The sequence below is a fragment of the Corvus cornix genome, chromosome 28 (genome assembly GCF_000738735.6).
Source record: "Corvus cornix cornix isolate S_Up_H32 chromosome 28, ASM73873v5, whole genome shotgun sequence".
Lineage (NCBI taxonomy): Eukaryota > Metazoa > Chordata > Aves > Passeriformes > Corvidae > Corvus > Corvus cornix.
In genome coordinates, this window is record NC_046356.1 from 1,806,886 (window position 1) to 1,831,055 (window position 24,170).

A 24,170-nucleotide genomic window follows, 5' to 3' on the forward strand; every position below is an offset into this window, starting at 1 on the left:
CTCCCTACACTTCCGACCTGGAGAATCCTGACTCGGCCAGGTTCAGAGCTACTCGAAGAGTTATGAACACCCTGGTAAGTCAACCAGCACTGAGCCATATCCTTGCCCTCTTTGGCCTCATCCGCTTTGCAGGAGTGCAGAGAGATGGCCATGGCCTAATTGTGAAACCTCTTCCCTTGGCAGCTGGACCGCCTGCTGAAGGAAAGCAGCATTGGCCCTGTTTTCCAAGGATGTGAGACAGCAGACTTCAGGTATGGGTCTTGCTCAACTGTCCCTGCACGTCCCTCGGTCTTTTGAGGGCTCCCTTGGACTTCTCTCCGGGTGCCCAGCCTATGGAGGCAGGACCTCCATGCTGATGCCCTACTTCCGTCGAGTATCCCTCCTGTTCCTGTGCTATTCCCTATACATGATCATATTTTAGCCCTAAGATGACAGTCAAATCATACCTAAACGGGCCATGGACAATCCAAAAACCATGCCTGATGACAGTCAAATCCTGCCTAAAAGGGCCATGGACAACCCAAAACCCATGCCTGAGGAGACAATGTGCAGAGGAGAGTGCTCAAGGAGGTCGCTGTGTTTTGCAGGCCAGGCAGTGACAGGGACGAGACCCGGGTGGACGCCGTGTGCGCCTACAGCAAGGAGCCCTCGGCTGCGCCTTTGGACAGGGTGGGGCTGTACCACCAAGTGAGCAACAAGACCAGAGGCATCACCCAGCTGGGCCCCTACAGCCTGGACAAGGACAGCCTCTACGTCAACGGTGACCAGAGCTCCTCCTCGGCCTCCTCTGCTCCCCCACACCAGCCCTCCCCCAGCTGGGCCCCTACAGCCTGGACAAGGACAGCCTCTACGTCAACGGTGACCAGAGCTCCTCCCTCGGCCTCCTCTGCTCCCCCACACCAGCCCTCCCCCAGTGCTGCCCCTTGCCCAGCTCCAGCTCCTGACCCTCTGTCTCTCTCTTTTCCCAGGATACAACGAACAGCCAGTGCTGACCAGTGAGTACCTTGCACGGGCGGGATGGGGTCAGGAAGCTGCAAGGGCCTCACTGGGGTCTTCCCTGGGCACTGAAGGCTGTGGCCCTGATATCCCAGGGAAAAAATGGGGATCGTGGCAACATTCCCCATGGAGAGCAGGGCCAGCAGGAGACCTCAGTGGTTTTCCATCCAGAGCCCTGACACTCTGGCTCTTGCCCCTTGTCATTCTGGATTTCTGCTTCTTCCAGCTCCCACCCATCCAACAACGACAGCTGCCACCCTCGAGCATTTCACCGTCAACTTCACCATCACCAACCTCCCCTACACTTCCGACCTGGAGAATCCTGACTCGGCCAAGTTCAGAGCTACACAAAGGGTCATGAACATGCTCGTAAGTTGACCAGCACTGGGCAATTGTCCTGCCCTCCCCAGGCTCTCTAAAGGTGGAGGGAGAGCCGTGAGATGGCCATGGCCTAACTGGGAAATCTTTTCCCTTGGCAGCTCGACCGCCTGCTGAAGGAAAGCAGCATTGGCCCTGTATTCCAAAGATGTGAGACAACAGATTTAAGGTATGGGTCTTGCTCAAATGTGCCTTTGCAGTGTTCTCACTTATGTAAGGGGACCAGTCACGCTCATGTTCTGCACTCTTACAGACTCAGGACATTCTCCCTCCTTCTTCCTGCTCTCCCTCTCTCTTTTCTATCTCCACCTCACTTGCTGCGCTCTCCTCTTCGGGAGGTGATGGCCCGATCCCAAGATGACTCCAAATTCCTTCCAGGCCCTCTCCTTCATGAACATGCTCAGAATGTTTTTGAAGGTGCAGAAGAGTGTCGGGGCACCAATCACACACACACACACATATTTTGGAAAGGCAAATGACCATGAAATGACCAAGGCAGTCCCAAGACCCAGCCTTGAGAGGAAGACATGCAGAGGAGAGTGCTCAAGGAGGTCGCTGTGTTTTGCAGGCCAGGCAGTGACAGGGACGAGACCCGGGTGGACGCCGTGTGCGCCTACAGCAAGGAGCCCTCGGCTGCGCCTTTGGACAGGGTGGGCTGTACCACCAAGTGAGCAACAAGACCAGAGGCATCACCCAGCTGGGCCCCTACAGCCTGGACAAGGACAGCCTCTACGTCAACGGTGACCAGAGCTCCTCCCTCGGCCTCCTCTGCTCCCCCACACCAGCCCTCCCCCAGTGCTGCCCCTTGCCCAGCTCCAGCTCCTGACCCTCTGTCTCTCTCTTTTCCCAGGATACAACAAACAGCCAGTGCTGACCAGTGAGTACCTTGTAGGGGCAGGATGGGATCAGGAAGCTGAAAGGGCCTCACTGGGGTCTTCCCCTGGGCACTGAAGGCTGTGGCCCTGATATCCCAGGGAAAATATAGGGATTGTGGCAACATTCCCCATGGAGAGCAGGGCCAGCAGGAGACCTCAGTGGTTTTCCATCCAGAGCCCTGACACCCTGGCTTTTGCCTCTTTTCCTTCCCCATCTGTGCTTCTGCCAGCTCCCACCCATCCAACAACGACAGCTGCCGCCCTCGAGCGTTTCACCATCAACTTCACCATCACCAACCTCCCCTACACTTCCGACCTGGAGAATCCTGACTCGGCCAGGTTCAGAGCTACTCGAAGGGTCATGAACATGATGGTAATTGAGCCATCCCTGGGACACTGCCTTGCCCCCAGTGGCCTAGTATATCTGGAGGGAGTGCAGAGAAATGGTCATGGCTTATCCGGGAATCCTCTTCCCTTGGCAGCTCGACCGCCTGCTGAAGGAAAGCAGCATTGGCCCTGTTTTCCAAGGATGTGAGACAGCAGACTTCAGGTATGGGTCTTGCTCAACTGTCCCTGCACGTCCCTCGGTCTTTTGAGGGCTCCCTTGGACTTCTCCTCTTTTGGTTCCCAGCCTATGGAGGCAGGACCTCCATGCTGATACGCCTCTTCCTTCGAGCATCCCTCCTCTTCCTGCGCTATTCCCTATACATGATCAAATTTTAGCCCTAAGATGACAGTCAAATCATACCTAAATGGGCCATGGACAATCCAAAACCCATGCCTGAGGAGACAATGTGCAGAGGAGGATTTCTGAGGGAGGTCGCGCTGTGTTTTGCAGGCCAGGCAGTGACAGGGACGAGACCCGGTGGACGCCGTGTGCACCTACAGCAAGGAGCCCTCGGCTGCGCCTTTGGACAGGGTGGGGCTGTACCACCAAGTGAGCAACAAGACCAGAGGCATCACCCAGCTGGGCCCCTACAGCCTGGACAAGGACAGCCTCTACGTCAACGGTGACCAGAGCTCCTCCCTCGGCCTCCTCTGCTCCCCCACACCAGCCCTCCCCCAGTGCTGCCCCTTGCCCAGCTCCAGCTCCTGACCCTCTGTCTCTCTCTTTTCCCAGGATACAACGAACAGCCAGTGCTGACCAGTGAGTACCTTGCACGGGCGGGATGGGATCAGAAGGCAGGAAATGCCTCACTAGGGCTTCCTTCAGGCAGAGGAGGCTGAAGGCTTGGGATCCGGGACAGAGGCAGGAATCCTGCCAGCCTTCCCCATGAACACCAGGGCTGGCTGGAGACCTCAGTGGTTGTCCAACCATAGGCTTGACACCCTTGCTTTTGCCTCTTTTCCTTCCCCATCTGTGCTTCTGCCAGCTCCCACCCATCCAACAACGACAGCTGCCGCCCTCGAGCATTTCACCGTCAACTTCACCATCACCAACCTCCCCTACACTTCCGACCTGGAGAATCCTGACTCGGCCAGGTTCAGAGCTACTCGAAGAGTTATGAACACCCTGGTAAGTCAACCAGCACTGAGCCATATCCTTGCCTTCTTTGGCCTCATCAGCTTGGGAGGACTGCAGGGAGATGGCCATGGCTTAATTGTGAAACCTCTTCCCTTGGCAGCTGGACCGCCTGCTGAAGGAAAGCAGCATTGGCCGTGTTTTCCAAGGATGTGTGACAACAGACTTCAGGTATGGGTCTTGCTCAACTGTCCCTGCAGGTCCCTCGGTCTTTTGAGGGCTCCCTTGGACTTCTCCTCTTTTGGTTCCCAGCCTATGGAGTCAGGACCTCCATGCTGATACGCCTCTTCCTTCGAGCATCCCTCTCTTCCTGCGCTATTCCCTATACATGATCAAATTTTAGCCCTAAGATGACAGTCAAATCATACCTAAACGGGCCATGGACAATCCAAAACCCATGCCTGAGGAGACAATGTGCAGAGGAGGATTTCTGAGGGAGGTTGCTGTGTTTTGCAGGCCAGGCAGTGACAGGGACGAGACCCGGGTGGACGCCGTGTGCACCTACAGCAAGGAGCCCTCGGCTGCACCTTTGGACAGGGTGGGGCTGTACCACCAAGTGAGCAACAAGACCAGAGGCATCACCCAGCTGGGCCCCTACAGCCTGGACAAGGACAGCCTCTACGTCAACGGTGACCAGAGCTCCTCCCTCGGCCTCCTCTGCTCCCCCACACCAGCCCTCCCCCAGTGCTGCCCCTTGCCCAGCTCCAGCTCCTGACCCTCTGTCTCTCTCTTTTCCCAGGATACAACGAACAGCCAGTGCTGACCAGTGAGTACCTTGCACGGGCGGGATGGGATCAGAGGACAGCAAGGGCCTCACCACAGTCTGCTTTAGGACAGAGGAGACTGGGGCCTGGGGCATGAGATCCTGGGGACATGGGGATCCTCCCAGCCATCCCCATGGAGAGCAGGGCTGCCTGGAGACCTCTGCAATTGTCCAGCCAGGGCTGTAACAACCAAGCCTCTGACCCTTGTCACTCCCTCCTGTGCTTCTTCCAGCTCCCACCCATCCAACAACGACAGCTGCCGCCCTCGAGCGTTTCACCGTCAACTTCACCATCACCAACCTCCCCTACACTTCCGACCTGGAGAATCCTGACTCGGCCAGGTTCAGAGCTACTCGAAGAGTTATGAACACCCTGGTAAGTCAACCAGCACTGAGCCATATCCTTGCCTTCTTTGGCCTCATCAGCTTGGGAGGACTGCAGGGAGATGGCCATGGCTTAATTGTGAAACCTCTTCCCTTGGCAGCTGGACCGCCTGCTGAAGGAAAGCAGCATTGGCCCTGTTTTCCAAGGATGTGAGACAACAGACTTCAGGTATGGGTTGCACCCCTGTGTCCCTTTGAAAGGATCACCTGCAGATAATGGGGCCAGTCACACTCATGTTCTCCTCTTTTATGGAGGAAGGACCTTCTCCCTGACACCTTCTCTCTTAGAGCCGCCCCTCATTGCCAGCACTCACATCTTGGGGTGCTGAAGGTCCAATCCAAAGACAATTCGGAACTCCTTCCAGGCCTTCTTGTTCCTGAAGAGCCCCAGGGCCTCAGTGGGGGTGGAGGGCAGTGTGTGGCCACCAAATACACACGCATATTTTGGGAAGGCAGACCTTGGTTTCACACACAGGAATGGCCACAGCAGCAACAAGACAAGGCCTTGAGGAGACAATGTGCAGAGGAGAGTGCTCAAGGAGGTCGCTGTGTTTTGCAGGCCAGGCAGTGACAGGGACGAGACCCGGGTGGACGCCGTGTGCACCTACAGCAAGGAGCCCTCGGCTGCGCCTTTGGACAGGGTGGGGCTGTACCACCAAGTGAGCAACAAGACCAGAGGCATCACCCAGCTGGGCCCCTACAGCCTGGACAAGGACAGCCTCTACGTCAACGGTGACCAGAGCTCCTCCCTCGGCCTCCTCTGCTCCCCACACCAGCCCTCCCCCAGTGCTGCCCCTTGCCCAGCTCCAGCTCCTGACCCTCTGTCTCTCTCTTTTCCCAGGATACAACGAACAGCCAGTGCTGACCAGTGAGTACCTTGCACGGGCGGGATGGGGTCAGGAAGCTGCAAGGGCCTCACTGGGCACTGAAGGCTGCGGCCCTGATATGCCAGGGAAAATATAGGGATTGTGGCAACATTCCCCATGGAGAGCAGGGCCAGCAGGAGACCTCAGTGGTTTTCCATCCAGAGCCCTGACACCCTGGCTTTTGCCTCTTTTCCTTCCCCATCTGTGCTTCTGCCAGCTCCCACCCATCCAACAACGACAGCTGCCGCCCTCGAGCTTTCACCATCAACTTCACCATCACCAACCTCCCCTACACTTCCGACCTGGAGAATCCTGACTCGGCCAGGTTCAGAGCTACTCGAAGGGTTATGAACATGATGGTAATTGAGCCATCCCTGGGACACTGCCTTGCCCCCAGTGGCCTAGTATATCTGGAGGGAGTGCAGAGAAATGGTCATGGCTTATCCGAGAATCCTCTTCCCTTGGCAGCTGGAACGCCTGCTGAAGGAAAGCAGCATTGGCCCTGTTTTCCAAGGATGTGAGACAGCAGACTTCAGGTATGGGTCTTGCTCAACTGTCCCTGCACGTCCCTCGGTCTTTTGAGGGCTCCCTTGGACTTCTCCTCTTTTGGTTCCCAGCCTATGGAGTCAGGACCTCCATGCTGATACGCCTCTTCCTTCGAGCATCCCTCCTCTTCCTGCGCTATTCCCTATACATGATCAAATTTTAGCCCTAAGATGACAGTCAAATCATACCTAAATGGGCCATGGACAATCCAAAACCCATGCCTGAGGAGACAATGTGCAGAGGAGGATTTCTGAGGGAGGTCGCTGTGTTTTGCAGGCCAGGCAGTGACAGGGACGAGACCCGGCTGGACGCCGTGTGCACCTACAGCAAGGAGCCCTCGGCTGCGCCTTTGGACAGGGTGGGGCTGTACCACCAAGTGAGCAACAAGACCAGAGGCATCACCCAGCTGGGCCCCTACAGCCTGGACAAGGACAGCCTCTACGTCAACGGTGACCAGAGCTCCTCCCTCGGCCTCCTCTGCTCCCCCACACCAGCCCTCCCCCAGTGCTGCCCCTTGCCCAGCTCCAGCTCCTGACCCTCTGTCTCTCTCTTTTCCCAGGATACAACGAACAGCCAGTGCTGACCAGTGAGTACCTTGCAGGAGAAGGATGGGATCAGAAGGCAGGAAATTCCTCACTTGGACTTCCTTCAGTCAGAAAAGGCTGAGGGCTTGGGTCCAGGACAGAGGCAGGAATCCTGCCAGCCTTCCCCATGAACACCAGGGCTGGCTGGAGACCTCAGTGGTTGTCCAACCATAGGCTTGACACCCTTGCTTTTGCCTCTTTTCCTTCCCCATCTGTGCTTCTGCAGCTCCCCCCATCAACAACGAACAGCTGCCGCCCTCGAGCGTTTCACCGTCAACTTCACCATCACCAACCTCCCCTACACTTCCGACCTGGAGAATCCTGACTCGGCCAGGTTCAGAGCTACTCGAAGAGTTATGAACACCCTGGTAAGTCAACCAGCACTGAGCCATATCCTTGCCTTCTTTGGCCTCATCAGCTTGGGAGGACTGCAGGGAGACGGCCATGGCTTAATTGTGAAACCTCTTCCCTTGGCAGCTGGACCGCCTGCTGAAGGAAAGCAGCATTGGCCCTGTTTTCCAAGGATGTGAGACAGCAGACTTCAGGTATGGGCTGCACCCCTGTGTCCCTATGAAAGGCCCTCACTCTCGTAACAGGACTGGTCACTCATGTTCTCCTCTTTTAGGGAGGCAGGACCTTCTCGCTACTGCCCTCCTGCCTCTGGCATTTCTCCCTGATGCCCTTCTTTCTTAGAACAGCCTCTCACTGACTTTACTCTCATCTTGGGGCAGTGAAGTTTAAGATTACTTGGTAACTCCTAGAATGACTTCAAAGTCCTTCCAGGCTCCCTCCTCATGAAGTGTCCCAGGGCCTTAGTGGAGCCGGAGAACAGTGTCCAGCCACCAAACAGGCACATTTGGGGAAGGCAGGGCTTGACTTCCTACTCAGAAATGGCCATGGCAGGACCAGGGCCAAGGGCTGAGGAGACAATGTGCAGAGCAGGATTTCTGAGGGAGGTCGCTGTGTTTTGCAGGCCAGGCAGTCACAGGGACGAGACCCGGGTGGACGCCGTGTGCACCTACAGCAAGGAGCCCTCGGCTGCGCCTTTGGACAGGGTGGGGCTGTACCACCAAGTGAGCAACAAGACCAGAGGCATCACCCAGCTGGGCCCCTACAGCCTGGACAAGGACAGCCTCTACGTCAACGGTGACAATTTTTTTTGATTTGTTTAATTTTCATATAGTTAATTTCCTAAACTTAAATCATTTCATATCTTGTCATGTTCATTCACTAAGTAATTCCTTTTTTTCTACTACTTTTTGTTCTTTCACTCATCTGTATCTCTCATTTTTTTGGTTGGGTTTACAGGACCTCCTGCACTCTACATACATTTATAATTTTACCTCCTTCTATATATATATTTTTAATATAGTAAAATTAACCTTTTTCAAGTATACTTTCTCTGTTACATTAATTTCAAGTATTCTATCTATGAACTTTTTAGAGAATATAGGGATTGACCTCTCAAGGTCAAGGAACAGCACTAGAACTTATCATCACTTGACAAAATCATACATAAATTTTCCATGTAGAAATTAAATGGTTCCTTGGCCATGGCAGTGTGGTTGGAACTTGATGATCTTTAAATTCCCTTCCACCCCAAACCATCCTGTGATTCTAAGCTAGATTTAGGGAATGGGTAAATTCCTTCTAAACATCCCTAGGAGAGGGACAATTCTGTGCACTGCTAAGAAAAGCAGCGCCTTGCCAACAACATCCAGTAGGATGAATGTGCATTTATGCCTGGACAGTCACCAAATCAGTCTTTCCTAGGAAAGGTTTACACAGGAGCTCTCAGACATGTTCTGTGTGTGCCAAACCTCTCCAACTGTAGGGCACTTCTCAAATCCTGTCCCTTTTCTTCCCCCCACAGGTCATAAGGAAGTGCATCCTGAACTGTGTAAGTACCTTTAAAGAGAAATTGAGGAGCAGGAAGATTTTGCTAATTAGCAAAAGCCAAAACAACAAATTGGATTAACCAAGCAAGAGCACTGCTGGTCTATAAAATAGTGTTAAGAGAATTTGTGAGCTTATATAGCCTTGAAGCCACCTAGAATATCTGGGAATTGTGCTCAGCGTGTTTCCTCTTGGGATGTTGAACATGAAATGATATTTTCAAGCAATAACTTTCCTTTCTCATTACAGCTGCTGATCAAAGCGCCCAACCTCTGGCACCAGCAGTAAAGACCTTCACCCTGAACTTCACAATAACCAACCTCCAGTTCACTACAGATCTGGAGAAACCCAATTCCAGGAGATTCAAGTCAACAGAAAAAGTCATGTACCACTACGTAAGTCTGGCAAAACAATGCCCTGCTGGGGCACAGTTCTCTCAGTATCTCTCATCTCTTACCTTCACCAGGACATTTGGCTTATTGCCACGTTGTTATTCCATTTCCAGGTTGATCCTTTATTCCAAAGGAGCAGCATTGGCCCAGCTTACATCGGCTGCAAAGTAATGGCATTCAGGTAAGAGCCATGTCTGGGAAAAGTCCTCATTCCCTGCTTCTTAAAATTCCCATTTCTCAGCATTTAACTCATCTCTGAGTATTTTCTTACGTGTCAGCAATGTCTGAGGGGTTTTTCCAATTCCTGTCTTTGATTAAGATGGATTTCTCAATAATGACTAAACCAATGCCTCGTTTCCTAGGTCCACGAAGAACAGGGATGACACAGGAGTAGATGCCATGTGCAGCTGTAGGGATGAGCCTTCAGATCCCAAATTCAACAGAACAACCATTTACCGTGAGCTGAGCAAAATGACCAATGGCATCACCAAGCTGGGACACTACAGCCTCAACAGCCAGAGCCTCTACGTCAATGGTAATGAGACTTCCTCAAGGCATTATTCCTAATGAAATTGTGGATTCCCCATCTCTGGAAGTGTTTAAGGCCATGTGGGATGGAGCTCTGAGCATCCTGGTCTAGTGAAAGTTGTCCCTGTCTGGGGCAGAGGGGTTGGAACTGGATGGTCTTTATGGTCCTTTCCCTCTCAAATCATTCTGGGATTCTCTGTTGGAATCATGGAATCATTATGGTAGGAGAACACCTCTGAGATCAAGTCCAACCTTCAATGTTGACACAGACGAATTTGAAATTAGAATGAAGAAGACTTAATACACCTCTCAAAACAGAGAACAAAAATTTGAGGGCAAAACCTTGTCAGTCACCAAGTTAAAAGTCCTGAATTCAGTAACCACAATCCTGTAATAAAACCCCCTGTATTTAGTCCTGCTGAGACTTTCTTGGAATATTTTCCTAATAATTTTCCATTTGTTTTTCAGATTACAATGAGCCTCACAGTGCATCCTGTAAGTATATTTAAACCCAGACACAGGTTAAAGCTACTTAAAGGCATAAATTGATTTTGTTTCCTGCTGATTTGGCAATGTTTATAACACTGCAAAATGTCTGAAGGGTAGGATCATGTTCACACCATTTTTTTCTCTAAGAAACCCAATAACTGCAGTGTCTTATGAAGATCCTGTTCTTATTTTATCCCTGTCATGTTTGTTCTCTCTTGCAGCAGTAAAAACAGCCACCACACAAAGCCCAGGAGCAATCACGGACCACTTCAGCCTGAACTTCACCATAATCAACCTCATGTTCACCACCGACCTGCAGACACCAAATTCCCGCAAATACCGGTCCACTGAGAAAATAATGAAACACTACGTAAGCCAAAGTCACATTGGTTTTCACTGAAATCCCCCAGGATTTTGGGTTTCCCATCTTCACAAAGACATTTCCTTGCCAGATTGACCCCCTGCTTCAGAAGAGCAGCATTGGCCCTCATTTCTCTGGCTGCAAAGTGACGGGATTCAGGTGAGCAATAACCTGAGAGATTCACCTGGAACTGCGGCAAATGATTTCCTTACATCTGAGCGACCCTTTAATAATTGTTCTCCTTTTTCAAGTAGTTGCTTTCATTATAATAAAGCTTCTACTCCCTTTTGTATGGTCTTTATCTTACAAAGCCTTTTTCCTTGTAAGACCACATTCAGTAGTTTCTCCACTTCATCTGAGAACTGTGGACAGATTTATGGGGAGAGGTTTTTTAATTACATCAGAAAAAAAAAACCCAAATATTTTTAATAACTAACAGAAACTCCATGATATTCAATTCCTCAGGCCTGGGAAGAACACGGATAGCACAGGAGTGGACATCATCTGCAGCTATGGAAAGGGCTCCCAGGTGCCCAAATTTAACCCAGCTGAGGTTTACCAAGAGCTGAGGAGAATGACAAGTGGTATCACCAAGCTGGGAATCTACAGCCTGGACAACAAGAGCCTCTATGTCAATGGTGAGTGTTTGATTTTCCTGTTCCTCCGGGCACTGGAGCAGTTTGGGACCACCTTGGCTCTCAGGGATCACCTCAATGTTAAAAAAGTGACCTTGAAGAGATCTGGAGTTTTCTGCATAATTTATCTGTGTAAGATGAAGTGTAAGATTTAAAATCTTTTCACGCTGACATTTTTGAAGATTTTAATTTCTGTATTACATTGAAGAGTGACTTAATTTTAGTTTTGACCTCCATCATTCACCTGCCTGCGAACATTCCACCTGATTTCTGTTCCACAGTGTTTAATTAAAAATTGTCACACACATTTTCTCGTTGTAGCCCTGCTCTTCCAAAGCACCTTGTTCTGCCTAAGCTTTGTTTGTTTAACACATTCACACCCTTGGGGCCTGGTTCTGATGATTCATTCCCAAGTCATGCTTTTAATCACCCCCTCCCCACTTCTACCAAGTGGATGCTCTCTTACATAACTCTTTCTCTTGCATTTCCTTTCCAGGTTACAATGAACCCCTTGAGAGATCCCGTAAGTATTTTGCCAAATTCATTTTGCCAAGTTCATTTTGCCAAGTTCATTTTGCCAAATTCATTTCAGGGGAAGCTCTCAAAGAAGCGCTCCCCTCCGAAATTCAGAGGGGAATGGATTATTCAGAGTAGCTTTGAGGTGTGCTGGGATTAGGAGGGTTTTGGAAGTGAAAACAGATTTTTTGTAGGAAATTCCTAATCCTTCTCCCCTTTGATTACAGCTCGGAGCACCACATCTGCACCAAGACCAACATCCAGGAATTTCACACTTAATTTCACCTTGACCAACCTCCGCTACACTGCAGATCTGGATGACCCAAATTCCCGCAAATTCAAGTCCACAGTGAAAGTTATGAACCACTACGTGAGTCTGGCTCTGCTTGTGCCCCTTTTGGGTCATGGTGGTGACCTAAATCCGCCTGCTTTAAACTCGCAATGTGATTCCCATCTCTCAATTGTCCCTTTTTTTTTTGACAGCTTGACCCTCTTTTCAAAAGGAGCAGCATAAGCTCTGCCTACACAGGATGTAAAACCATGAGATTTAGGTAAGACTCAGAATTCCAGAATCCCAGGGCGGGTCAGGTTGGAAGGAACCTCAGTGGGTCACCTGATCCCACCTCCCTGCTCCAGCAGGGTCATCCCAGGGCGCATGGATTGTGTCCAGATGGCTCTGGAATATATCCAGTGAGGAGATTCCACAACTTTTCTGGACGATCTGTTCCAGTGTTTGGTCACTAACCAGGGAAGTTCTTCCTCATGCTCATGAACTTCCTGGGCATCAGTTCCTGCCTGTTCCTCTTGTCCTATTCCTCACCAGCAGGGAACAGACCCTGGTCCATACTCTGAGCCCTTCCTGCAGACACTGAAAGTATCTGAAAGAATACTAAATAAGAAGTGTCTGAGATACCAAAGTACCTAAACATAAAACACCCAAAATACTGCTGAAACGGCAGTGAACCATTTGTTTATCCACTATCACCATCAATTCATGGTTGTTCTGAGGCCAGAAAACAGAACCAGTGACACCTCCCTGTCCAGCCAGGAATTTTTTTAGCTGGTAAAATCATTTTAGTATCTAAATGTCATCACCCCAGTTCTGGAGAGCCTGGTGAAGGATGCAGGAGCCCATTGGCACTGAGGGTTTGGTGTCTGTCCTAAAAAGCCCAAAGGGAGTTCCTCCAGCAGAGCAGTGTCCCAAAGAACGTGTCTGACATTTCCCCCTAGGTCTGGAAGGGCTGGGGATGACACAAAAGTGGACGCCGTGTGCAGCTGCAAGGACAATGCCAGCCTGGCCAGGTTTGACAGAGAAAAGCTTTACCAGGAGCTGAGCACCATGACCAACAATGTCACCAGACTGGGCCACTACAGCCTGGACAGGAACAGCTTGTATGTTGATGGTAAGCATCCATCGGGATAACAAGATTTTGGGATCTCCTGGAGATCACTCCTCATCCCTGGAGCCTGAGCACTGAGGAACCCTTCGGTTTGTTGGTTTTCTCTGAGCTTTGGCACAATGACCACATCAATCCAACATGATATAGCCATGCTGGCAGCATTTCCATCCCTTAAATCACACAAATTCCTGGAGAATTTCATTGTTACGTTCTATGATCTAAGCAGGGATGCACTTATATTGCTTTTATGATATGGACAGACCTAAAAATAAATTCACTCTACCCTTTTTATTTAGGTTTCCCCCTCATAGACACAGCTGCCACCAGAAAGCCTGTCTTAACTGAAATGGCAGCCAAATTTGGCTACAGACTGAGCTTCAGAATAGTTAATGTAAACCTCACCAACCCTGACTCCCAGTCTCCAGAATACAGAGCAGCAGTGGAAAGCATCACCAACAAGGTAAGCAGGTACTTGAGAATGTGTCTGACTGGTCAGTCTTTGAAGCAACTGCCAAAGATTTATGTCAGAGTTTAAAAAAATAATTAAAAATCAACATTTGGGAACAAACATTCCAGGAATCTGAAAGATGAGACTGGCCTTTGATTCACTTTTGGTTTTGCTAAGTTGTACCTGGTGGGTGTCACCCGTGCCCAAGGCAGGGGGCTGGGACTGGAGGATCTTTAAGGTCCTTTCCAAACCAAACCATTCCATGATTCCACGTGGTCTTAAGAAATTCTCTCCAGCCAAAGACATGGACTGCAAAATGCCAGAGCTGATCTGCTAAATGAAGACACCCTCAGCATTTCACTCCCACCTCCAGAAGTGCATCCAAGGCCAATCCCTGCTGGGCAAATCTCTGGTCAGCACATCCATAATTCACTTCTAGAATCCAATGCTTTCTCTTCAGCACCAATCCAACTTATCAACCTCATAAGGCCCTGATTGGGTGGGTTTTGCCCTCTTTGAGCTGTGGGTCTGTGAGGTTGGGCTGTCACTCAGGACACTGCTCTCCCACACCGGCGTCCTGCTCGGATAAGGCAGGAAGGTTTGCCAGGCTGGAAGTCAGAGCCCACCACCAGAAGGTGCCAATTCCAAAGGAAAACCCAACTGCCATGAAATCCAACCAGCAAAAAATAACCCCAGTGTTTCTCCAGAGCTCAGGTCCCTCCTGCTGCCCTAAAGCATCCCCACAGTGCCCAAACTCATTAATATTTAATGGAACATTTTCATTTCAGATGAATCACTTGTACCGTCAGAGCGACCTGCGGGACCAGTTCCTGACCTGCAACATCACTGGGCTGAGGTTTGGGATAAAATCTGATTTTGGTTAAAGATTGTCACCCCCTGGCACTGTTTCACCATGGCCAAGTGCCACTGGCCCCTTTGGAATTCCTCCCTTCCATTCTCCTGTTGGAAATTGATGCCCTAAAGAGGCGTTTCCAGGCTTCCCAGAATTTGTCAGTTTGAATTTTTTTTGGACTAGGGTTTCTCAGTCAGGGTTTCTGTAAGGCACACTCAGGTCTCTGAGTACCCCAGGAATTACTGATTCCCTCCTTTTACTGGGAACTGGTGATCCTGTGACTCCCACACTCCTCTCAACTTGAACTCCACGAGTTTTACAAGTGAGCTGCAGTGTCCTCCTCAGGATGGAGTGAGGCTTGGACAAGGGACCCTCCCACAGGGCAAAAGCTTTAAAAAACCTAAAAGTGCTGCTCTTTCCTGGCATTCATGCAATATGACCTAAATTTGTCCAGAGAGGAGGTAAAATTTTAATTCCTGTTCTTATCCAAAGGAAAAGCCCCAACCAGCCCATTCCACACCATTATTCCACCACGTTACTTTAACCCTCACAACAGCAGGAACCCTTCAGGAAACTTTTTCCCACATGGAGCTTCCTGCCCACCCTGTTTATCTCCAAACCTCTGTCCCTCTGCCCACAGGCCTGGATCCATAGTGGTCGACTGCCTGTGCTTCTTCCAGCCCGACCCCAACATCAACAGAGCCGTGGTTGAAAGGACTTTCCAGGACAGGACCTCCAGCACCAGCGGGCAGTGGCTGGGGAGCAGCTACAGACTGCAGGAATTCTCAGTGGACAGTATGTGGATCAAATCCCTGCCCAGAGAACTCACTTTGCCATGGCACACTCAGAATTTCCCAAATTCTGCTCTGTCAGAGCAGAAATAAATGTATTATTAAGTTGAATCACTGGACTCTGATTTGGGCCATTCAGACATTCAGTCCTTTAGTCCTCGATGGCTTAAGGGGTTATTCAGTATTAAGATGTTATTCAATATTGAGTTGTTATTCAAAATTGAATTGCTATTCAAAATTAGGTGTTATTCAACATTAAAGAATCAGAAAATGAAGTGGGAACTGCTTGCCACAAATTCAACCATCTAGAGCCAAACAGCGTTTCAGCTTTTTTTCCCAATGTGCGGCATCCCAAAGAAATGAATGGCCTGGTACCTTGGGAATTTCCTGTCAGACCCCAGTGCAACTCAAGTTCTGCCAATCTAAGACCTCAAGGCTGCGGCTCAGTGCTGCTTGGTAGGAAAGCCTCAGTTTCTCTCTGCTAGAATTTAATTTTCCTCTCCACTTCCAGCTTTGGAACTCTCAGTTGAGGCAGCAACTCACAAGACACCCCTCAAGTCTGACAAAAAACCCTTTGGATTAAATTTCCGAATCTCCAACCTTCCCTACTCGCCAGAACTGCGGGACTCCAGCTCCAGAATGTACCAAGAGAACAAAGAGAAGATTGAGAAAGAGGTGAAATGAGCAGCAACAGCTTGAGCTCCCTGTCCAAAGGATGTGTTAAATTAACTCAGCCTTCCTCAACTGTTTTGTTTCTCCCCCTCAGCTCGAGGTATTCAGGAGCAGCCACCTGAAGGACCGATTTGTTGGCTGCACTGTGGAGAGCTTTGGGTACGTCCAGTGCTTTTTCCAAGTCCCAAAAGAGCAGTTCAGGAAGACATTCAGGGTGTCCACACCTCCCTGCCAACCTCTGTGCCCCCACTGACACACGGGAGTCACTTCACTCACCCTCAGTCAGTTTTGCCTTCACTACAGAAGGTTTCTGCCCAAACAGAGCTGGTTTTGTTTCGGTGCTGGCAGAGCTGTTTCCATGCATGAACAATCCCAGGGTAAAGCAAACACCTCCATTCTCTCATTTAGCATGTTCAAATAAGCTCAAATTGCACCGACACACAGCAGGAAAACCAGCAACAGAACTGACCAACCTGAGGACAAAATCTGCCTGGGTGAGGCTCCTGCAACTCCTCTCTGGTGGAACAAAGCAGCAGAGTTGATTTAACTTTTAGACATAAAGCTGATCTAACTCCTAGAAATAGAGTTGATTTTCCTCTTAGAGCTGATTTACCTCTTAAAAATGCCTTGCTGGGGATTAAATCAGTGGATGGATTTCCCAAGGCTGAAGGAGTTCCTGTCTCACCCAGAACAAGCTGCTAGAAGTGATCCCATCCCAATAAAACATCGCTGGGACATCTGCAAACACAAGACTCCAAATCCCTCTCCCTGCTCTACTCAGCTCCCCTTCACTTTCTCTCCTCTCTGCCTGTCACCCTCCAGGCCTGTCCACAGCAAAGGACACACAGAGGTTGCCTCCATCTGCGAGTTCACCCCGGATCCCCTCTCGGGGACTTTACAAGAGCAGGAGGTGTTTGAGGAGCTGAAACTCCTGACCCAGGGCTTCACCAGGCTGGGCCCCAGCCACGAGCTGGAGGAGCAGAGTCTGGTGGTGGAAGGTGAGAGAATTTGAAGAATTCTTCTTATTTTTGTTTTAATCAGAGTTCCATTCCTCATCTGTCCCACTCCTCATTTCCAGGTTACTCTCCACTCAAGATAGATGAACCTGAGTCCAAAAGACCTGGTAGGTGCTTTTTTGGGAAGGACTGACCCAACAGCCACTGAATGCTTGAGCTCTAATAAATACTTGAACCTTAACAAATATTTGAGCTGTAATTAATTAGCATCAGATATCTTGGAATGAGACTAAACCCATGGAAAAGACCAAAATCCCAGGGCTCTTGGTAGCAAACAGCAGGTGCCACCAGCCCGAGGGAAATGGAATTGAGGGACAGGCAAAAGCAGTGCAATTTGGGGAGCTGTTTTAAAACTCTGGCACCAATAAATTTTGATAATTGCAGTATTTCTAAAAAAAGACCAGATCAGATATGGCTCAGCTTAGGTACAACCTCAGAACTGACAGCAAACAGGAGAGAGAAAAAAAATACCCTGAACTGTGGCTTTCTCAGGCACCACAAACACTCTGGTAAAACAACTCCAGCTTTGCTGACACCCTGAGCCCTGTCCCCAAGAGAGTCCAGAAGCAGCTAAGACAGAACTTTGTCACTCTGAACATCCCAGAATTTTGTCACTCTGAACATCCCTGGAATCAGCTGGGGGGGCTCTGCTGCTCCCTGCAGTGGCATTTAAGGCTGTGGATCCTTGGAGCCTCACTCCATTTTCCCAGATTTCTGTAATTTGCCCTGACCCACAGAGTGTTCAGAACTTCTGAACTTTGCCAGGGTGAGATTTCCCTCTCATAATCCCACAGGGATGAGTCCCTAAACCTGATGTGCCCTTTTCTTTTTCCCTTTGCAGGGCTTCAGTTCTGGGCCATCATCCTCATCTGCCTTTTCACCCTGCTGGGCTTCGTCCTCCTCGTCTTGTTGTGCTTCCTGGTGAGTGTCCCCTTTGCTGTCCCACCTGTCCCTTGACTCCTGCAGAGCCACAGGAGGGACATTCAGACACATTCCCCAGGATCCCAGTGCCTGGTAACAGCCAAACCCACCCCAAATCCTTCAGTCCCTGCCAGTTTCTAAGCATGGGGGAGCAGAAGACGGGGAAGGGAATTTAGAGTCAGCTGAGCAGATTTCTAGGCAAGGAAGCAGGATCTTCCTTCTAGAAAAGCAGCAGGATCGTGGCTGGCACTGAGTTTTTGCAGAGTGAAAAACACTGACCCAAAGGTGAGGCCAACACCGAGCCAACGAGCAGGAATTAGGGAATCCAGAGGTGGAATTAGGGAACCCCCTGCAGCATTTCCTAAACCTCTTCCCTGTCCAAATACCTGCAGGATGAGCACGTTCCAGGTGAGGCAGTGCCAAAGACAACATTTTTAACAGCCTGTGGGAACCACATGGAGCATTTTGTAGTCAGTGCTCTTAACCTACAGATGGCAGCAGCCTGGCAGGGCTGCAGATCCTTGGAAAAGGCAGAGCAGATCCTTGGAAAAGGCAGAGCTGATCCTCTTCCCACCTCTGGTGGTGTTTTGATGGGGAACAACATCTAAAAAGCACTGGTTGAAAAGTTTGCTTTGCACCAGCTGAGGAGAAGAGAAATCTACAGAGAGCAGGGAGGTTCAGGAGTCAAAATTACAGCCAGTGGGATTTAGGAGAGGAAACTCCTCAGCTGTAGAGCTGCCTCACAGCTTTAGGCAAACATTTATTCCCCAAATCCCTCCTTTCCCACCTGGCAACGTGATCTGGGGGCATGTAATGACAGGCAGAGCACGGATTCAATTTTTTTGCCATTAATTTTGTTCTTTTCCCATTAATTTTGTTCTTTTCCCCATTGATTTTGGTTTTTTCCCCACTAATTTTGCTCTCTTCCCACCAGGTGCTCTCCTGCCTGAGGAGAAAGTCCCACCTGTACCAGGTGCAGCAGGGCCTGTACAAGCTGCACTTCCCCAGCCTGAGCACAGGGAAGGTTCACTGACACCTCAGCTTGGTCTTCCCAGACCTGTTCGTCCACTGATGAAGGAAAAATAGCTCTAAAAACGAGAAAAATACTCCTTTTAATAAATTATTTCAGCATTTTCTCTCTCCCTGAGATAAATCTTTGCAGTATTGCCATGATTCTTCTCATACTCCAGGAAACTGCCAACAGTGCAAGTGCTGAGGAAAATATTTTTCTAAAGCACAGCAGTGTTTCATAGAAATAGAATTTTTATATAAATATTACACAACCAGAGGAAAATAAAAACTACCAGGAGGTGCAGTTTGCAAGGCCCTTCAGTGTTAATGTCAGTTTTCTGAAAAAGGCTTGAAATTATACTAATTTAGAGATTTTTGGGGACTGACTGTTGTAGACTTAGAAATCCCACCTAGATTTTAGCTTTTTTACCACTGAGCTTTAAAAATTTAAGTACCTTAAATTAATTCAACTATTTCATCTATTTATAATTACAATATTGTGATGTAAAGAGACATTGTTGAATCTGAGTGGAACACAGCCAGGCTGTGTTTTTTTGAGATTGCTGCTGATTTCAGTTCAATAAATGCCACGTTTTACTTCCATGAAGTTGTGTTTCCTCTGTCTCAGCATTTTTGTCAACCCAAATGAGAAACTCTGCAGAAATCCTGGGGGTTTTGCTCCTCAGCTCCCATCCCACAGCTCAGGATCTGTTTTCAGAGCTCAGCCCCTTTCCCTGCCCCTCTCACCCAGCCAGAATTGCCCCAAAACTCCCATTTTGTGGCACAATTTCCTGCCGAGCACAAGACTCAGGGCTGTTTCTCTGTAATTATTTGATCCTGTCATTAAATGGACTCTCTGAAAGTGAAAGCATTCGATCAGAATTAACAAAGCCACGATTAGTCATTAATCCTTCCACTGCAGGCGATGTTTCCACGCAACCAGAGTGGGTTTTGCTTTCAAAGCCAAGCTCCTCCAGGGCAGGTCCGACCAGTTCGCCCCCAGCTCAGTTTCCTGCAGAGGATTAGGATTTGTTTGCTCACTCAAACAAAGGGCTTGAAGCACCAATTATGTCAGCAAACATCGATTAAAAGCTCTCAGAGCTCTTGCAAAACACCTCCGAGGTGTCCCTGTCACCCTGAGTGTCCTGAGCGCGGCTGCCGCTCTGTGACAGGGACGTTGGGAGTGGGAAGGAATTCCCAGCTCCCGTGGGCAGGAAAGCTGTGGCAGAGCAGGGCTGAGCCCAGACACCAGAATCATAAAATCCTGGAATATCCTGAGATGGAAAGGATCCCATGGGGATCATCAGTGCAGCCCCTGCCCCTGCACAGACACCCCAACTACCCCAGCCTGGGCATCCCTGAGAGCGCTGTCCAAACGCTCCTGCAGCTCTGGCAGCCTCGGGGCCGGGCCCATTCCCTGGGGAGCCTGGGCAGTGCCCAGCAGCCTCGGGGGGAAGAACCTTTCCCTGAGATCCATCCCGACCCTGACACAGCTTTGTGCCATCAGAGCAGAGCTCCTGCCTTGGCCGCCCTGGGAAAAGCCCTGGATCTTCAGCTGACTGTCCCTGCTGTGCCTCAGTTTCCTTCCCCCTGGTTCCCCTCTCCCCTGGGGAGTCTCTCACTCCCAAAACGCCACGAAGTGAAGCCAACGGCAGAGACGAGAAGCTGGCACACACCGGGAGAGGAAGGTGCTGGGTTTTGGACCCGTTTCCTGGATATTCTGGCATTTTCTTTTCCCACCATGGCCCCAGGGGAAGAGCAGCCTCTCACACCAGCAGCCACATCACCTCTGCCCGGGGTTTGGAGAGAAGACACCCAGCACACCCTGCAGGGCAGAGCTGGCACCGCTGGCCTGTCCAGCGCGGGGACCAAAGGAATGTAAAAAACCCAGCAGTTTCCCAGGGAAGCTCCAGGAGCACTCCAGGCCCGGGACAAACTGGGAGCACAGGGCACATTTCTCACAGAAAGGCACAAGTAGCTGATCTAACACAGGAAAACCTCATGCAGCTCTGCCTGAGCTGTTTCTGGGGATCCAAAACGCCAAGGAAACCTTCCCAGCACCACTTGAGACCCCACTTCCTGAAGGAATTGTTCCTTTCTGCAGGAACAGCTGCAGAGCATCCCCCTGTGCCCAGCACAGCACCAGCACTCACTGCCAGCCCAGGACATGCCAGGTACCACCAACCCCACCCAGCTTTGCCATCCTGGGCAGGGGGCAAACCTCAGCCCTGCCAGGGGTCCCCCACAGCCGAGCCCCAAAACCAGAGCCAAAATTAAAGCCGAAAAACAATGAGAGAGGAGCACCGAGACAGCTGCAAGGGGAGGGAGCAGCAGCTTGCAGGGAGAAAGGGCTCAAGGGTGCTCTGGGGGTGGCTGGTGCCCATGAGCCTCAATCCAGGGCTGCTCTCCAAGGAATGGGAGGCCCCACATCCCACGGGGCTCCTGAGCATCCCCTGTGCTGTGTCACGATGAGCTTCGTGCTGGGGTCGGACACCCACCCGTGTTTGCTGTGGAGCTGCTGCTCCCAAAAAGCCTGCCCAGCTCAGCACCAGCCAGGGGGCTCAGCCTCTGCCCTGGGCAGGGATTGGGCTGGGGAAGGGCAGAGTGAGAGGGTGAAGAAGTTCAGGAACCTGTCCCCAGCTCCTGCTGCAGCTCCTCCCTGCGCCCCTGCACAGCCTTTGCCTCCCTCTGCCTTTCCTGTCCCCTTCCCCTGCAGCTGCACCAGGGCAGCTCCTCAGCGTTCCCGGCCTTGTGTTTGTCCCCACGGCACCCAGCTGAGTCCCTGCTGCCACCAGAGGGTGAAGGGGCCTCTGGCAGCACCGATTCCACCTTGCCCCAGCACCTGCCTGGCACTGCCAGGGAACTGCTGTCGGGTCACAGCCACTTTGTCAGTCTCTCCTGAGCACTGCAAACCAGCCTGAGCTGCACAGATGAGATTCAGCTGCTCCTCATCCTTCTCCCCAGCAGTTCCTATTCCACTTGGCTCTCACAGATGGAAAAATGCTTTGGAAGCAGCTGTCAGAAATCTCTTTGTGCAGCAAGGCCACCCTGCAGGGAGTCACACTGAGACACCTCTGCCACCTCCTGCTCTCAGCATCAACCCAGCACCGCTTCCTGCGGTCAGAATTCCATCCTGTCCCACCTTTCATGGAGAGAACAGGGGCAACCTGACCTGATTGTCCAGAGCAGGGTCCAGACTTCCCACCCCACCACCCACAGTGAGGGAACCCAGCCCCCGCTGGGATTTACGGCTCCACAGGCGAGGGCTCATCCTCCCTGCTCATCCCCCTCAGTCCTTCCTCTAATTAGTGAATTAATCTAATTGCATCTCATCAGCCTTTCTCCACTGGGAACCTCATCCTGGGGCGGCCAGGAGATCTCCACCACACCCAGCCAGGAATTTCATTTGTGAACTGGTTGTTTTAGCAGCAAATGCTAAATGTTGTCGGTGCCAATCACTGAATTCACGGGCACAGTTTGGTGTCCCCTGCAGGTTCTGGTGTCCCCTGCAGGGTTTGGTGCCACCCTCAGGGCTTGGTGTCCCCTGCAGGGTCTGGTGTCCCCTGCAGGGTTTGGTGTCACCCTCAGGGCTTGGTGTCCCCTGCAGGGTTTGGTGCTACCCGAAGGGTTTGGTGCCACCCTCAGGGTTTGGTGCCACCCTCAGGGCTTGGTGTCCCCTGCAGGGTCTGGTGTCCCCTGCAGGGTTTGGTGTCACCCTCAGGGCTTGGTGCCACCCTCAGGGCTTGGTGCCACCCTCAGGGCTTGGTGTCACCTCCACGATGCTAAACAGCCCAAGGGACACCTACCTGTGCTCACCAGGGCAGCTCAGCGATGCCAATCCCCCAGCAAGGTGACACCTGTGGCTCAGGGCAGGGGCACTCGGTGGCAGCTGGTGGTCAGCGCAGCCTCCGGACAGTGTCCGGCAGGATCTCACAGGACGTGCCGCTCCCTGCAGGGAGTGGGTCCCCTCTGGGGCAGGGCACAGGCGGCTGCAGAGACCCCCCCCAACACGGGGTTGCCAGGGCTGGGGTTCCACTGGCCCCACACGGGCCCCGCTGATGTCACAGGGCCCTCGGGCACAACTAACATTCCATTCCCAGAGCTGCCCAGGAGGCAGGAAAGGCTCTGCCAGGAGCCGGGCACTGCAGGGGATGGGGGGGGGGGCGTGGGATGGGGCAGGGCTGCCACAGGGACACTGCAGGGGAGCAGAGGGGAGGCTCAGGAATGCGGGAGGGATGCAGGGAGGAGGTGTCAGGGATGCTGGAGGCCTCCTGCAGGACACTTTCCCAGGGATTTCTGACCAGCAAAGAGAACCTGAGTCTCAAATGGACTCCAAGTGGTCACTCCAACAGCCCTGAAACTTTCCAGAGAAAATCAGCTCGCCCCTCCCTGGAAACCCAGCCCCAAATCGGGGCCGCCTGGAGGAAGGAGCAGCCCCTTGGACCCCCCAGAGCCACAGGGGTCCCTGTCCTGAGCTGTGGCACTGTGTGCCCATGGGTGTCACCTCTGCTGGGGGTGGCATTGCTGAGCCCCAGCCTTGCAAGAACCCAGATTATTCGAAATCTAAATCACTTCAATCTTCCACTGCCTGATTCCATTGCCTCAGGGTGGGCAGAGCATTGATATTTGCCCCCTAAACCCAGCTCAGCTTCTGAACTTTGGCAGCAAAAGCTGAACAGCAGCGCCCTGCAAGGGGCACCTGGGCTTGGATTGAGAGTCAGAAATTAAATAAATGGTACAAAATAAAAACAACCCCCAGAGTGTTTACAGGAGGCCAATCCCCATCTCCCAGGTGACGTTCAAGCTGTGGGGATGTGGTCAGTGAGATGCTGTGACAGGTCCCACCTCAGCCCCTCCCCAGGGAGGCCACACTCAACATCCTCAGCATCCTCTGAGCACCACCAGCATCCTCCAACCACTGTGGCTGAGCGGTGGCACTGTGTCCCCGTGGTTGTCACCTCTGCTGGGAGTGGCATCACTGAGCCCCAGCATTGCAAGAAACAACACCAAAAATCCCCAAATCAGACCATGAAACCCCTCAGGACTCTTGAGCACCATTGGCTTTCCCACCCCACTCCTGCCCAAAGCAGAGGATCCCAGGGAGCATCCTGGGGGTGCTAAACCTTCACAGGACACAGAGCGGGAAAATCCCATCCTTGGGGCTGCAGGTGCCTCCCCCCTCCCTGTTCCTGTTCCTGTTCCTGTCCCTGTCCCTTCCCCTTCCCCTTCCCCTGTCCCTGTCCCTGTCCCTGTCCCTGTCCCTGTCCCTTCCCCTGTCCCTGTCCCTTCCCCTGTCCCAGTCCCTGCCCCTGTCCCACCCTTCCCAG

The 24,170-nt window shown here is 51.5% G+C and overlaps 3 protein-coding genes across 3 annotated transcripts; all 3 read left to right on the forward strand.

The window, feature by feature from the left end:
- Positions 1–9: 9 nt before the first annotated feature.
- On the forward strand, positions 10–2,972 carry LOC120411402 (mucin-16-like). The gene is made up of 12 exons (XM_039565967.1): positions 10–74; positions 184–251; positions 588–760; positions 969–995; positions 1,223–1,365; positions 1,476–1,543; positions 1,943–2,041; positions 2,086–2,114; positions 2,225–2,251; positions 2,480–2,622; positions 2,732–2,780; positions 2,881–2,972. The coding sequence occupies exons 1-12, from the start codon at positions 63–65 to the stop codon at positions 2,970–2,972; spliced, it is 930 nt and encodes a 309-aa protein (XP_039421901.1). The 5' UTR covers positions 10–62.
- A 7-nt stretch (positions 2,973–2,979) lies between these two features.
- LOC120411403 (mucin-16-like) lies at positions 2,980–6,135 on the forward strand. Its single transcript, XM_039565968.1, has 12 exons — positions 2,980–2,985; positions 3,103–3,259; positions 3,370–3,396; positions 3,623–3,765; positions 3,875–3,942; positions 4,228–4,400; positions 4,511–4,537; positions 4,768–4,910; positions 5,020–5,087; positions 5,478–5,650; positions 5,760–5,786; positions 6,002–6,135. Exons 1-12 carry the CDS (start codon positions 2,980–2,982, stop codon positions 6,133–6,135), a joined length of 1,146 nt encoding a protein of 381 aa, XP_039421902.1.
- Positions 6,136–6,137: 2 nt separating this feature from the next.
- On the forward strand, positions 6,138–18,949 carry LOC109146256 (mucin-16). Its single transcript, XM_039565969.1, has 28 exons — positions 6,138–6,143; positions 6,253–6,320; positions 6,607–6,779; positions 6,890–6,916; positions 7,164–7,282; positions 7,392–7,459; positions 7,888–8,060; positions 8,788–8,814; positions 9,060–9,205; positions 9,316–9,383; positions 9,565–9,737; positions 10,199–10,225; positions 10,441–10,589; positions 10,672–10,739; positions 11,046–11,218; positions 11,712–11,738; positions 11,959–12,101; positions 12,215–12,282; positions 12,962–13,134; positions 13,428–13,591; positions 14,368–14,435; positions 15,073–15,227; positions 15,735–15,898; positions 15,990–16,054; positions 16,718–16,893; positions 16,974–17,018; positions 17,753–17,832; positions 18,767–18,949. The coding sequence occupies exons 1-28, from the start codon at positions 6,138–6,140 to the stop codon at positions 18,863–18,865; spliced, it is 2,892 nt and encodes a 963-aa protein (XP_039421903.1). The 3' UTR covers positions 18,866–18,949.
- Positions 18,950–24,170: the final 5,221 nt, after the last annotated feature.

What these genes read in the sequence shown, in the direction of transcription:
- LOC120411402 (XM_039565967.1), top strand. An exon ending in TGTGAGACAGCAGACTTCAG is followed by an intron (nt 252 to 587) that starts GTATGGGTCTTG and finishes TGTGTTTTGCAG; the next exon opens with GCCAGGCAGTGACAGGGACG. An exon ending in AGGGTGGGCTGTACCACCAA is followed by an intron (nt 2,042 to 2,085) that starts GTGAGCAACAAG and finishes GGGCCCCTACAG; the next exon opens with CCTGGACAAGGACAGCCTCT.
- LOC120411403 (XM_039565968.1), top strand. An exon ending in CGAACAGCCAGTGCTGACCA is followed by an intron (nt 3,397 to 3,622) that starts GTGAGTACCTTG and finishes TGCTTCTGCCAG; the next exon opens with CTCCCACCCATCCAACAACG. An exon ending in GGACAGCCTCTACGTCAACG is followed by an intron (nt 4,401 to 4,510) that starts GTGACCAGAGCT and finishes CTCTTTTCCCAG; the next exon opens with GATACAACGAACAGCCAGTG.
- LOC109146256 (XM_039565969.1), top strand. An exon ending in TGGAAAGCATCACCAACAAG is followed by an intron (nt 13,592 to 14,367) that starts GTAAGCAGGTAC and finishes TTTTCATTTCAG; the next exon opens with ATGAATCACTTGTACCGTCA. An exon ending in TGCAACATCACTGGGCTGAG is followed by an intron (nt 14,436 to 15,072) that starts GTTTGGGATAAA and finishes CTCTGCCCACAG; the next exon opens with GCCTGGATCCATAGTGGTCG.